The sequence below is a fragment of the Cajanus cajan genome, chromosome 4 (assembly GCF_000230855.2).
Source record: "Cajanus cajan strain Asha chromosome 4, NIPB_CcT2T_4, whole genome shotgun sequence".
NCBI classification, from domain to species: domain Eukaryota; kingdom Viridiplantae; phylum Streptophyta; class Magnoliopsida; order Fabales; family Fabaceae; genus Cajanus; species Cajanus cajan.
In genome coordinates, this window is record NC_138520.1 from 59,887,227 (window position 1) to 59,901,583 (window position 14,357).

Below are 14,357 nucleotides of genomic sequence, written 5' to 3' on the forward strand. Positions count from 1 at the left end.
GCCATGTGTTGAAAAGAGATTACCTTATGATGATTGAGTTGTAAATTATGAGTTGAGCTAATATTGTGTTGTTTAAAGTTGAAATGAGTTGTTGAGTTGTTTAGATGTGTTGTTAAACAATGTTGATTGAGATGATGAGTTGAAAAGTTGTATGTTGTTTAAGTTGTTAAGCTGATTAAGTTGTGATGATGAGTTGTTGATCACTAGGACTAGGGGAGATGTTTTCGAAGTTGCTCATCCCATTGTGTGGATTGAGATAGTTGTGGTGCTCTGAGAGTCCAAATTGTTGAAAAACCCTCCTTGGGAAGTTGTCCCTCAGAGTGGACGTTGTATTGTTCTCCTCTAGGCCTTAGCTGATCCCATGTGTGGGCAAGTCGAGGCACACGTGTACAAAGCGACCACGGTATAGGGGCCAGGCCGAACTATACCGATTACAAGCGGCCAGATGTTTATTGTTGTAAAGTTGTTATGGTGTCTATTGTTGTAAAGTTGAAAAGTTGGGGACATATGATGAAGATATATGTCCTATGTTGAGATACATAGTACTAAGGAGATAAGTTGAAAGTTGTTTTAAAGTTGAATTCCTTAGTACTGTGTGGGCAACATGGAAGTAGTCGATCCATGTCATGGTTGAATGACCAATTTGAGTAAGGTATCTAGTTAGAGATGTAGTCTTTGACTAGGTACTAGAGGGTGCGTGGTACTTGGAGGACAGTGGGTGGAGTAACTCCATATGTGGATTGGTGATGCTAGCCAAGGTCGTGGTAGGCTCATACCCAAACCCTTTTGTCCTGACAGTAGTACTGGACCTCCGAGTCTAAGTGACACACCTGAGCAATCGCCTATTGTTGTTTATACCTAGTTCTCTTCGAAGTTCCTAATACTGTTCTATACCTGACCTGGTTGAGATAGGTCAAGCGTTGGATTCGGTAAGGTTTATGCCACCTAAACTGCTCAACCTCAGTTATTGGAGATCTTCGAGTTGAAATGCGTGACGACGCATAAGTTGTTGACGAGTTGATTTGTTGTTGATAAAAGTTGTATCTATGTTGTTATGTTGTTAAGTTGTGATTGTGTTGTATGTTGATCCTGTTGAGGATGATGATAGTGTTGTTATGTTGTAAGCTGCTTTAAACATGTGTTGTTGAAAGATGTGTAATATATGTGTTATTTGTCTTCTGTGTCAGATGTGAAGATATCGATGATTATATAGTTGTTATGTTACATATTTGATATTTATGAGTTGTTTATTGTCTATAGCTTACCCTTGCATGTTTCCATGTGGTTTGAATTGCGATGATCATACGTTGTATGGGAGTAGGGCAGGGATAGACTAGGAGATAGCTACTAGAGGTCACAGGAGGTGCCTGGAAATGGATTTTTTTTTAGGCTACCTTATAGTAGCATACTTTGTTGTATATAATTAATTGTTGTTGGTTGCTTGATTAGCAACTTGTGTTGTAAATATTTTATTATATTATTTTAGTATATATATTTCAGTAGTGTGTAGTGTTGTTTCGTAGTGTAACGGTCACGGCAAGTCGTTACATATTTAAATAAATCCAATTATAATAAGTATACAATAAGTTATAACTTTATATTAAAGTATTGTTTGATTAATTATAAAAATAAAATAAAATTATAGCACTACATCCTCATAACATATCCCATCCCGATTAGATTAGCACTTCAAAAGTTGCAAATCATGTACGAACTGATAACAGGGTATTATTAATAGGTAAAAAAAACCCAAAAAAAAAAGTGACAAAAACATGGGAGAGTTAGACAAAATCCATGAAAACAAATCTTTAAACATTTACATCGTGAACATTTACATTAGTTATTTAATCAATATAAAATATATTTTTAACCGATGTAAAAGAATCATATACTAATATTAAAATTAAATCTTTAAATTCATACTTGATGAAAACTTTATTTACTAACCATACCATATTAATTTTTTGGTATACTGTTGAACTTTTTAGTTGCGTGAATGAAAGATTATCTTACGTGGGCTCTATATATATTCTTAGATTTCTAAGTGGGATTTAACTGTTTAAGGTTAATTATTCAGTTTCATAAACCAGTTGAAGGCATTATCATTGTCCAATATAGTATAATGCGCATATGAGCTGGACCAATCGTGTTTGGTATAATGCAAACACGTCAAGTCCCCAATTTAAGAATTTCATACATTATCTATAAACAAATGGCACCTTTTTGGTTCTATTGGCAGCTTCTAACCAATTGTTAAGAAGTCTTTCGAGAAAAAAGAAAAAAAAAACTAAACTAAACTAATTGTTAAGAAAAATTGAAGTCTGAATCCAAAAGTCAATTACCCACTCGAAGATCCTTCCTTGCAACTGGTTACCACAAAAGATCTCAAAAAAAGAATAATAGTCACAATACATGTAACTAAGGTTGTTGATAACCACCACATGAAACACGATTGATTCACACTTTCACAAAAGTCCTACAAAATTTGACATTTGTTGAGAAGAACACGCTACAAGTTATCTAGATGTCTTATTTTTTATTTTCAGCTAACAAAATTATATGTCTAGAGAATAAAATAATCAAACCACGTTTGAAAGAGGAACATGTTTAGTTAGTTAAGGATATAAAAAAATAATAGTATTTGACTCTTATAAAGTGAGTAGATAAATAACCAAGTGCAATCATTGTTGTTAAAATTATTAACTATCTATATTTTAACACAAATAATTTATATACATGTGTGTAATATTGATTATTAATTTTTCACAATAGTTGAGAATGTTAATTTATCTTTGAAAGAAAGTTGCTCACTTTAGAAAATTAGGATTCACATTTCATCGATATACGTTAATAAACTTTATAATAAAATTTATCAAAATATTTTTTAATTAATTTATTTCGATAAGCTTCGCAATATATTAATAGAAATAAATAATTTTCTTATTGAAAAGTTCATATTAAATATTTATCAATGTAATGAATAGAGTTTCTCATGTGTACTGGTAATTAATTAATGATGAATGAATAACATTTGTTAGCAATGAAATAGTGAAAAAAATGAATATAAAGGTGGTGGAGGTCACCACTTTTCCTTCCAGAGTAGAAGTATGATATTGGTGACAGAATAATGCATGCAATGATAAAACAGTTTGTAGGTATTTTTGTTTGATTTCATTTGATTAAGGGGCATGGTTGGTTGGTTGGACCAGACACAGAAGTGAGGTGTTGAACCTGTTTCCTATAATTAGGAAATCAACAACATAAAACATTAATTCATATCTATCTTATGATGCCATAGTTAGACTATTTCATCTTTCCCTCTAACACCCTTCTTTCTTGACAATTCCAAAACCACCACCTCGTGCCATTCATATCATCAAAACCATCAATTTGGCAAGAAGGAAACATTATTGATGTCATCATCAGAGAAAGAAGGCAAAGATGAATCGTCAACATGGATTCTTGAGACCATTGAGATTGATCCCATTGTGGAAAAGCCTAAAATGGAAGAGAATGAAACCCCTAATGAAAGCATGGTGCTAAAATCACAGAATGAAGCTTCTATGAACAACAATGTGAGGAGCAGGGTTAGCTTTCAGGGGAATGGGGGGAGCAAGATGATGAGGATGGAATCAGGAGCAGCCAGGGGGATTAAGGGTTTACGGTTTCTTGATAGAACGGTCACAGGGAAAGAGGATGATGCATGGAGGTCCATTGAGAAACGTTTTGCTCAACATGCAGTTGATGGAAAACTCCCTAAAGGCAAATTTGGAGCATGCATGGGTACATTTGCCTCTTTTGTTTTAGATTAATGATGATGTACGATAAAAATTGTACAACATTATTTCTCAGTATATATCTCTCCATCATTTTGTTTATTATGGAGAGATAAATATATTTACTTATAATGAAGAGAGATAGGCACAAAATAATGTTGTACAATTTTTGTTCTAATTGTAACATTACTCTTTGTTTTATTGGGTTTGTAATGCATTTAGTTGTGTTGTGTCGTGTCATAATTAGTGGCAAGTTTGTATGATGCAAATTGTATTGTGTTTCACAGGCATGGGGGGAGACTCAAAGGATTTTGCTGGGGAGCTGTACGAGGCTTTGGCAAGGAGAAGGAAAATCTGTGCACAAAATGGGATAACTTTGGATGAAGCTAGAGTATTCTGGGAGGACATGACTAGCAAAGATCTTGAATCAAGGCTTCATGTGTTCTTTGACATGTAAAGAGCACACACACACACTCTATTGTATTTCTTTTGCATGTTGCATTCTTGTTGAATGGATTGGCATAAATGAATTCAGTTATTTTCAGGTGTGACAAAAATGGGGATGGTAGGTTATCAGAAGAGGAGGTTCAGGAGGTGAGTACTGAGACCACTTAAATTCTTGTGATTACCTTTTTTTTTTCCCTATTTCCCACTCTTCCATTATATAGAAACACAATTCTAAATGTCATTGTTTAAAAGGTTATAGTGTTGAGTGCCTCAGCAAATAAGCTAGGAAATCTCAAAGTGCACGCTTCTGGGTATGCAGCTTTGATAATGGAAGAGCTAGACCCTGATCATCAAGGATATATAGAGGTTAGAAGTGAACAAGTTTTTCATGTTTTCTTCTTTTATAGAGTTTTATGTAAATCTTCATCTTTTGTGTTCTTACTTTTCTGTTTAAGCAGATGTGGCAGCTAGAAACTCTGCTGAAGGAAATGGCTAGTGCAGAAGATGGCGCCAAAAGGCTTAATCTGAATAAAGCCATGACTTTGAGTAGAGCTATGATACCAAGCAAGTACAGAACCCCCATGAGCAAATTTATATCTAAAACCACAGAATTTATATTTGATAAATGGAAAAAAATATGGTTCATCGCACTTTGGTTGGTCATAAACTTGGTGCTTTATATTTGGAAGTTTAACCAATACAGGCAAAAAGATGCATTCGAAGTCATGGGTTACTGTGTCTGCTTCGCAAAGGGTGCTGCTGAGACTCTTAAGTTCAACATGGCTCTTATTGTCCTAACCATGTGTAGAAGAACACTTACAAAGGTTAGGGAATCCTTTCTAAGTAGGATCATCCCTTTTGATGACAACATAAAGTTTCACAAAACGATTGCAGTAGCTGTGGTTATAGGGACTTTTATACATGTAATTATGCATATCTCTTGTGATTTTCCAAGATTAATATCATGTCCAAAACATAAGTTCATGGCGATACTTGGGAATGGTTTTAACTATGAGCAACCTACTTACTACACCCTTGTTAAAAGTATTCCTGGTGTAACTGGAATTCTTATGGTCTTGATTATGGCCTTTACCTTCCTTCTAGCAACACATTATTTCAGAAAAAGTGTTATCAAGTTACCTTCCCCGTTGCATCGATTGGCTGGCTTCAACGCCTTTTGGTATGCACATCATTTGCTTATTGTGGTTTACATACTCCTCATCGTACATGGCTACTATTTGTTTCTCACCAAGGACTGGCACAAGAAAACGGTATGTGTAGCTCTAACATTTTTTATTTGTTCTAACTAACAACAAACTACACCTTCTGATTTTCCGAAAGTTTTCTCTTAATATGCTCATAACATTGTAACATTGAACTCTACCCACCTCTCTTTTGTTGATATTAGGTGTGTTTGAATAAACTTCTCCAAAAACACTTCTAAGAAAGAAAGAAAAATAGGAAGAAAAAATGAAATAAGTTTTTTTTTATAAGTTGAAATTAGCTTATACATGAGCTAATTTGTGAAAGTTTTTAATTCCTATTAGCTTCTCCCAAAAAAGAAAAAATCTAACTTATGCATAAGCTAGTTTTACCTTATAGAGAAACTTATTTCAAATTTTCTTTCTATTTTTTTTTTTCCTAAAAGTGCTCCTAGAGAAGTTTATCTAAAGGCTCCTTTGAGACTTGGTATTCTGACCTGATGGCTGATAATGCATGTCCAGTTCTACATCATAGAAACTTGATGGCCCACAATCTGAAAATGTTTATAAATCGATTGACAATATCTTTGTTAATGCAGACTTGGATGTACCTTGTAGTTCCACTAGTACTCTATGCGTCTGAGAGAATTCACCCATTTTTTAAGGGTAAAGATCACCGAGTAAGCATCATTAAGGTATGTATCAACAACTTCTCTATGATACTTCATGCTGAAGCATGGAAATGATTTCATCACTTGGAAATTTCAGGCAATAGTATATACAGGAAACGTCCTAGCACTATACATGACCAAACCCCCAGGATTCAAGTATAAAAGTGGAATGTATGTTTTTGTCAAGTGTCCAGACATATCTAGTTTTGAATGGTATTAACCAATTACTCTTGGCTTACAGTTATCAGAAGAAAATATTCGGATACTCAAATTGACCCTCTTGTTACAGGCATCCTTTCTCAATCACCTCTGCACCTGGAGATGAATACTTGAGTGTCCATGTACGAACCTTGGGAGATTGGACCACAGAGCTTAAAAACATATTTACACAGGTGATGTTAATGTTTGAACTGTGAACTCAAACCTATGTATTTAATTAGTCAAAGGGTCGTAGAAATATGATAGTTATTGAACATCTAGTTGTACTAATACTTGGATATGCAGGCTTGTGAGCCTCGGAGTTCACATCAAAGGGGAAGCCTTATGAGGATGGAAACTAGAGCATCAACTTCAGGCTATGACCATCCAACATCAGGGTGAATAGCAACTCTTTGTTCATGGCTTTCCAAAATGATCTATAAATGCTGATATTATTTGCTCTTTCCAGCGTTAGATATCCAAAGATCTTCATCAAAGGACCCTATGGAGCCCCAGCACAAAGCTATAAGAACTATGATGTCCTCTTGCTCATAGGCCTCGGCATCGGTGCCACGCCAATGATCAGTATTATAAAAGATATCTTGAACAACATGAAGGCAGAAAGCCCTAATGAAGTAAGTGACAAGGTCATATACTTGATAAGAATGTTGGTGACACTTTTTAACATTCTTTATTATTGGTTGAAATTTATTAGAAATCACAAGCGTAATAGGTTCCGTATCTCATTTAATGGACCTCTCTTAATTTAGTAATAAAACTTATCAAAATTTGTGATTTTTAACCAATAATAGAAAGAGTATTAACAAGAGACTGGTAGAAAGAATATTGTTAGTATTTCTCATACTTTTTTGGTGGGCAACATATTTTGTATTTTATAGTAAGTTCCAATTAACTTAACAGGGAAACTCTACACCGGACTCCTTCCATAGCAATCACTCTGATGAAAACAGGAAAGGTCCTGAAAGAGCATATTTTTATTGGGTGACAAGGGAGCAATCTTCATTTGAATGGTTCAAAGGTGTCATGGATGATATTGCAGAATATGACCGTGATGTGAGATTGAGGACTGAACTCGTCATCTTTTCCTGGTTTTGTTCCCTCCATGTACATAATATTTCATGGTTTAGTAAATGTTTAGCATGTTTAAATGATGCAGGGAATTATAGAAATGCACAACTATCTGACTAGTGTCTATGAGGAAGGTGATGCAAGGTCCGCACTTATTGCCATGATTCAGAAGCTGCAACATGCTAAAAATGGAGTTGATGTAGTCTCAGAAAGCCGGGTATTGGTTAATTTACTACTTGTTTAGAGTTGATAAGTTTCCACGTAAACACTTCCAAAATATAAAAATAAGAAGAAAAATCAAAATGAATTTTATTATAAACTAAAATTAATTTATGCACGAGTTGAAAATACAATTTCGATGAAGTGAATAAAGAAAACTTCTACAGATTAGCTTATACATAAGTTAATTTTATCTTATGAACAATGTTGTTTCCTTTTTCTTATCTATTTTTCACTCTTAGAAATGCTTTCGGAAAAGTTTACTCAACCAGGCCTATAACCTTTTCATCATTCTACCAAATGTTAAGCTTTTGATGTTACCATATGTCAGATACGAACACATTTTGCAAGACCAAACTGGAAAAAAGTCTTCTCTCAATTAGCAAATGCACATCAAAGTTCTCGGATAGGTAAACAAAATTGTGATGCTTTTTGAAATTCTAAAAGTTAACAAAAAAGAAACAATGGAAAAAAATTTGTCTGCTATGTTCTTGTTACAGGTGTATTCTACTGTGGAAGTCCTACTCTTACAAAAGTATTGAAGAACCTTTGTCAAGAGTTCAGCCTAAACTCATCTACCCGCTTTCAGTTTCACAAGGAGAACTTCTAAAGGAGAAATTCACACAGTATCAGTCATGAATTTGCAACCTGGCTTCATCAAACAATAGAAGACTATAGAATCTATAGTGAGTTTGGATTAAAAGTTTTGTAAGTTTATTGTATGTAAGTAGATGTAATATCAGAGTTGTGTTGGTTTTGCTTAGATCTTTATAGTGTTATTTATCCCTTTTTTTTTTCTTTAACCTTTGTATTCATCCTCTCTTAGTCTCATGAAAAATTTCCATATGTTCAAAATTTAATGTTCATCAATCTACCAGTGTAAATGAAATATGAAATCTGTTAACATCTCAACACCATGCCCAAATCTTTGAATCCCCTTCTCATAGCCTTATCCCGTTTTTGGATGCAGATGCTGGTTGGGTTTCTTCAAAATTATTAGATCAAGTTAAATAATAGATTATTATACTATTTAAGTTTTTATTCTACATATTATCTTCTTTATAAAATTTTGTTTGTTTTATTTTAATAAACTTAAAGGTTTTTTATTCTTCAATAATTTCAAACAGCATGACTTTGCATGTCTCATTAGTCTTTAGATTATGATGAAGAATTTTGACAGTAAACATGACCAAAGACATGTAAATAGCACTAGATAAGAAAGATATAGTTAGAGATCACAAAGGCATTTTCATCACAGCTTATTTAGCCATTTTTCATGGCCTCAACATGTTTATCGTGAAGCCAATATTAAAGACACGATAAATCGTACAAATAATAATAAATAAATAAAAGTGAAAAGAGTTTCGAATTCACAAGGATTGTGATTAACAATGACTAAACCAATCAATTGCTATTTTGATTTAAGAATAACGAAAGAATTAGTTTTTTATTTTTTTATTCAGTTGGAAAAAAGAATGCAATTAAAAAGTATTACAAAATTCAATTAACAATAACAAATAGATATTAAAAACCTAATAATGAGAACTGTAATAGATACATTATTTAAGTTTTCACTATTAATGTCGTCATTGCAATCTTTTTTATTAATAAAAAAAAACTCCAACAAGGTAATATCTTTTCCTTCTACATTTCTTCTAATTATGTGCTTAACATTCAATTTCTCTTTTATTCTCAATACCTTAGAAGATAAGTTTTATTCCTAATCATGAACCCTAATCCATGAGCATAGCATTTCACGTATTATAGCAATAACCTTTAACAAAGTTTCTCTTTTTCCACTATATGCTTAAAGCATGTCTCAGAACGAAATATCCCTCCAAGTTTATTGGTAACAAAAGCAAAGTTTAACAAGCACTTGCAAAATAATAAAACAACAACAAAAAAACACTATGGTATACATACTCTCAAATAGAGAGAAATGTATCTCACCAATTATTTCTATTTAGCAGAATTGACATTTTACTCAGTTTCCATTCAGATTTTGAACTAGGCAGTCAATTAACAATCAACTAATATTTTTCAATACATAGTATTCAACTTATCATTAAGTTAGTAATTAGTAATACAAACTGGAGAAACTGAGGGGTTTCAGTTTCAAACAACAGAAAGGTAAAAAGCACAGAAAATCATCCTAAGAAATCCCTTTTTGGCAACTGATATTATATATTTTTTCTTATAACCATGGTATTGGTTCAATAATTGATGTCCAATCAGTCGCCACTTGCACAACCCCTGCAACCACAATGAACACACTCTATAACCTTCTCCTCCCTAAGTTGCTTGGGAACTCTGCAAACACAAGTGGTGCCAAAATTGTGGTTGCGTGGCTGCATGCACCCCAAGCAACATAGACGTTCATAACCAGGCTGCAATTCAAACCAAAAACATCGTGATTTTAGTACTTAAAGTTAAATCCAAGACAGCACATGGAATGCACAAATGACACAAAACAAATATCAATGTACTTTAAACATGCTATGTATTTTAACAGTTCTGAGAAATGAAGTCTTGCGAGCAGTACTAATAACAACAATCAATACTCAGTAAGTTGATTAACCAAAGTCAACAAGGTATTGTTAATGTTCTTAACAGTTTTTGCTAGCCAATAGTAATTACCTTGTAACAATTAACATCCTGGAAAAAGCATAAATTACAGCATTTCCAAGTCCACATCAGACTGACAATTGTGTTGAAAATCTTGAATAGCGACATGGAATGTCCGAAGCAAAAGCAGTAAAGCACTACAGCAGGATGGCTGCTATACTGAAGATTTTGCATGCAAGATAAATAATTTATACTATTCACATACATACTCAAAAAAAACACCCAAAAATTATAGACACTCATCATTAATATTGGTTATACTCTCTAGACAAGTACGCACTCACCATAAGTCTATGGCATAATTAACAAGTCAATAAAAACAAAAGTCAAGGAGCATAAGCCTGCAAAGAGCAATGGAAGAAACTGAGGAATAACGCCACGGGCTGTGAAGTGCATAGTGAAAGTACACCACATACCACAACTTTTAAAATAAATAAAAAAGAAAAAAGTTGAGCATATACATTAGGACAATTTCTTTAAAAAGACAATGTGTGATTTACGCCAAATAGAAGTCAAATCAAACACTTCGTAATTGGTAGCTAGATGATTTCTTATCCTCCTTCTAGTTGTACTTCTCTTTTTTCTTCATTGAAATTTCTTCTCTTATGAAAATGAAATAGAAAAAACAAAAGCAGTTTCAACAATAGAATAATATCTCAATTTAGGTACCTTCTTCCATTTTGCAATTAAATTCCGATCAGCATATCCTTGATCTAAGCAGAATTCATACAATTCTTTAGAAATTTCCTTCCTCTGATGGTAGATGTCAAATATATAGCGGCTCTTCTGGTGTGCAATCTTAAATATAGGCCATAAAGTCTCACATTTTCTCTTGCCATCATGTGGATCATTCTCAGCTGTCACATAAAGGATGTAAAACAATTACGTACATAGGTTTCAAAATAAATCTAATAAAATCTAGTAAGGGAAGCATCACATATAAAATTCCAACCTTCCCTCATCTTTGCTTGAAGTTCACGGAGAGTAGGCTCAATTAATTCCCAGCCCTCTGGGTATGTAACACGGTTTGTCTTTACTTTTGGCATTTTGTATCTGTTAAAGGAAAATATGAGGTCTAAGGATCAATTTCTACACATTCTACTAGCATTGGAAAAGAAAGAACAAGAATTATAAATTAAATAGATAAAAAAAAGGTTAAAAAAAATAAGAAATTGAAACTAGTTGTCATACAAGAGAGCAAATAGAGATATAAACACAAACTCCCAGTAAAAACAAATAAACTGTACTCAGAAATACAAGCATGCCTAGACCTAGAGAAGAACTGAAAATAGAAACTGATTATCAATGCCAAGTAAGATACTGCACAGCTTCAAAGCCTCTCAATTGCTAGGTTGATATTGAGAAGTGACCAATTCTCGCAAAACTAGAATTGGTAAAATAGGTCAATCCATCTCGACCTGCCCCGCCTTCAACCCACCAAAAACAAGGCATGTTGTTGCATTTGAAAAACAAGCTGAAAGTAACAAGCCACCCTGCATTAGGGAGGGTTGGGATTCCTCTAAAAAAAAATTTAACAGAAAGAAAAAAACGAAAATTAAATTATCTCCTAAACATTTAACAATAATCAAATCAAAATGCTACAACTTCCCAAAATAGTCGTTAACCAAGATACTCTAAACAAAGCAAAAGCAATAAAAACACAACTAAACAAGCATTAAACAAGATAATCTACCCAAATGTGAATTTCACTTAGTCGTTTAACAGAGGCCATGGAAAGGTCTGCAAAGAAATTCCATGACAAGAGTTGATACAATGAAGAGATGTCATTCAATATACATGATCTAAACACAAATCAGTGCAACCCCAAAAGGTCAGAATAGATGGGCAGACTATAAGTACAAAGGAAAAATGTAAGAACCGAACATAAACTCGAAACACAACCATTACTCAAGCAAGCACTACCACATTCCACTTTTTGACATTAACAGTTTACGCCCCCTCTACTTAAAAAAATTAAAATTAAAAATTAAAAAAAAAAAAAAAAAAAAAAAAAAAAAAAAAGCAGAGACTAGCATAACGCAGTAAACAATCTTTAAGCACTAAACCCAAATCATTCCCAAAATTAAAATGTCTTCAAATTCTACTGCAATCAGCCTCACCAAGTGCAAAAATGATATTGTGCCCAAAAAAATTGATAAAAAGAAAAAAAATGAAACTTGGTGAAAGGACAAGGGTTAGGGTTAGGGTGGCATACCTCAGATATGGGTTAACACCGGGTGAGAAGGCAAACAAATCCAATTAGACGAAGATGTACATGTTACCTAATTCAGACATAATGTTGCATATTTTTATTTTTATTTTCTCAATTTTATCTTCTAGAATTAATATTAGAATGAGACATACATTAGCTTCGACTTTCAAACAAAGAAAGTGAAATTGAAAAGATGGAAAGCCAGAAGAAAAAGAATACATTGGAAAGAAATCTAACCCTAAGTTTGAAATTGTTTTTACTTTTAAAATTTAAATATATAAAAAAAATTGTTTTATAAGAGTAATTTTAAATTACTTCTAGAATTAATATTTTAAATTAAAAAAGAATAGAACATGTTCATGCCATTGGTGTTATGCTCTCTAGATTAGGGGTACAATCATGGATGAATAAATATCGGAAAAATCAATAATAGTACAATCAATTATTAATATCATTTCTCAATATGCATAAATCAATATATATATATATATATATATATATATATATATATATATATATATATATATATGAGGAAGGTTATAATAATATCAGTATAATTTTTACTAAGTATTATACTATTTAATAATTTTATATTAAATTTGAATTTTGTAAATTTAATTGTTAGATTGGAAATTCATATCATTTTATATGTTTATATTAAATTTTGTTAAAATTGAACAACAACTTAAAGGTAATCAAAGTATTCATATTTTAGTATATTTTAAAATGTATATATTATATCAACTTTATTTTATGAGAATGAAATATCAAATCATTTTGGATTAATATAAAATTTTGTATATATGATCTAAGAGTAAAGAATTTTCAATATAACGGTTGGATTTAGATGGAGGTTATAATAACATCGGTGTAACGTGTAACTTTTACTAAGTATTACACTATGAAGGTTATAATAACACCGGTGTAACTTTTACTAAGTATTACACCGTTTAATCATTTTATATTAAATGTGAACTTTCAATCTAACGGTTGAATTTACAAAATTCACATTCAATATAAAGTTATTGAGCAGTGTAATACTTAGTAAAAATTATACCGGTGTTATATATATGAGGAGGGTTCAAACGATGTCAATGTAACATTTACTAAGTATTACACTGTTTAATAACTTTATATTAAATATGAATTTTATAAATTCAACCATTAAATTGAAAGTTCTTGACTCTTAGATCATATATACAAAATTTTATTTAATCCATGATGATTTGATACTCCATTCTTATAAAATAAAATTGATGTAATATATTCATTTCAAAATATACTAAAATATGAACATTTTGATTACCTTGAAGTTGTTTAATTTTAACAAAATTTGATATAATAATACAAGTTGATATGAAATTACAATTCAACGGTTGGATTTACAAAATTCGCATTTAATATAAAGTTATTGAGCGGTGTAACACTTAGTAAAAGTTACACCGGAACTTCATTTTTATAAAACAAAATTGACGTAATATATTCATTCCAAAATACACTAAAATATGAACACTTTCATTACCTTCAAGTTGTTGTTCAATTTTAACAAAATTTGATATACACGTATAAAGTGATATATATATATATATATATATATATATATATATATGAGGGGGGTTATAATTACACTGGTGTATCTTTTACTAAGTGTTATATCGCTCAACAACTTTATATTAAATACGAATTTTGTAAATCTTATCGTTAGATTGAAAGTTCCTTACTTTTAAATCATATATACAAAATTTTATATTAATCTAAGATGATTTGATACTTTATTTTTATAAAATAAAATTGACGTAATATATTCATTTTAAGATATAATAAAATATGAACACTTTGATTACCTTCAAGTTGTTATTCAATTTTAACAAAATTTGATATACACATATAAAGTGATATGAGCTTTCAATCTAACGGT

General features: G+C 31.9%; 2 protein-coding genes across 10 annotated transcripts; one reads left to right on the plus strand and one right to left on the minus strand.

The window, feature by feature from the left end:
• Positions 1 to 3,083: 3,083 nt before the first annotated feature.
• LOC109819059 (putative respiratory burst oxidase homolog protein H) lies at positions 3,084 to 8,514 on the plus strand. Of its 3 annotated transcripts, XM_029268981.2 has the most exons (14): positions 3,086 to 3,783; positions 4,064 to 4,229; positions 4,322 to 4,370; positions 4,476 to 4,589; positions 4,682 to 5,494; positions 6,025 to 6,120; positions 6,194 to 6,309; positions 6,386 to 6,488; positions 6,601 to 6,692; positions 6,764 to 6,929; positions 7,216 to 7,368; positions 7,472 to 7,600; positions 7,934 to 8,012; positions 8,103 to 8,514. In XM_029268981.2, the coding sequence occupies exons 1-14, from the start codon at positions 3,414 to 3,416 to the stop codon at positions 8,210 to 8,212; spliced, it is 2,556 nt and encodes an 851-aa protein (XP_029124814.2). In that variant the 5' UTR covers positions 3,086 to 3,413; the 3' UTR covers positions 8,213 to 8,514. The 3 variants fall into 3 exon arrangements, with proteins under 3 accessions (XP_082928817.1, XP_029124814.2, XP_029124815.1); XM_029268982.2 differs by lacking the exon at positions 3,086 to 3,783 and having other exon boundaries at positions 4,070 to 4,229; positions 4,312 to 4,370; XM_083072691.1 differs by lacking the exons at positions 7,934 to 8,012; positions 8,103 to 8,514 and having other exon boundaries at positions 3,084 to 3,783; positions 7,454 to 7,597.
• A 1,082-nt stretch (positions 8,515 to 9,596) lies between these two features.
• LOC109819055 (protein BUD31 homolog 2) lies at positions 9,597 to 12,648 on the minus strand. 7 transcript variants are annotated; one of them, XM_083072695.1, is made up of 6 exons: positions 12,443 to 12,648; positions 11,554 to 11,701; positions 11,180 to 11,280; positions 10,897 to 11,084; positions 10,240 to 10,386; positions 9,597 to 9,989 (listed from the first exon to the last, which is right to left on the minus strand). In XM_083072695.1, the coding sequence occupies exons 3-6, from the start codon at positions 11,271 to 11,273 to the stop codon at positions 9,834 to 9,836; spliced, it is 585 nt and encodes a 194-aa protein (XP_082928821.1). In that variant the 5' UTR covers positions 11,274 to 11,280; positions 11,554 to 11,701; positions 12,443 to 12,648; the 3' UTR covers positions 9,597 to 9,833. The 7 variants fall into 7 exon arrangements, with proteins under 7 accessions (XP_082928821.1, XP_082928819.1, XP_082928820.1 ...); XM_083072693.1 differs by having other exon boundaries at positions 11,499 to 11,701; XM_083072694.1 differs by having other exon boundaries at positions 11,499 to 11,746.
• Positions 12,649 to 14,357: the final 1,709 nt, after the last annotated feature.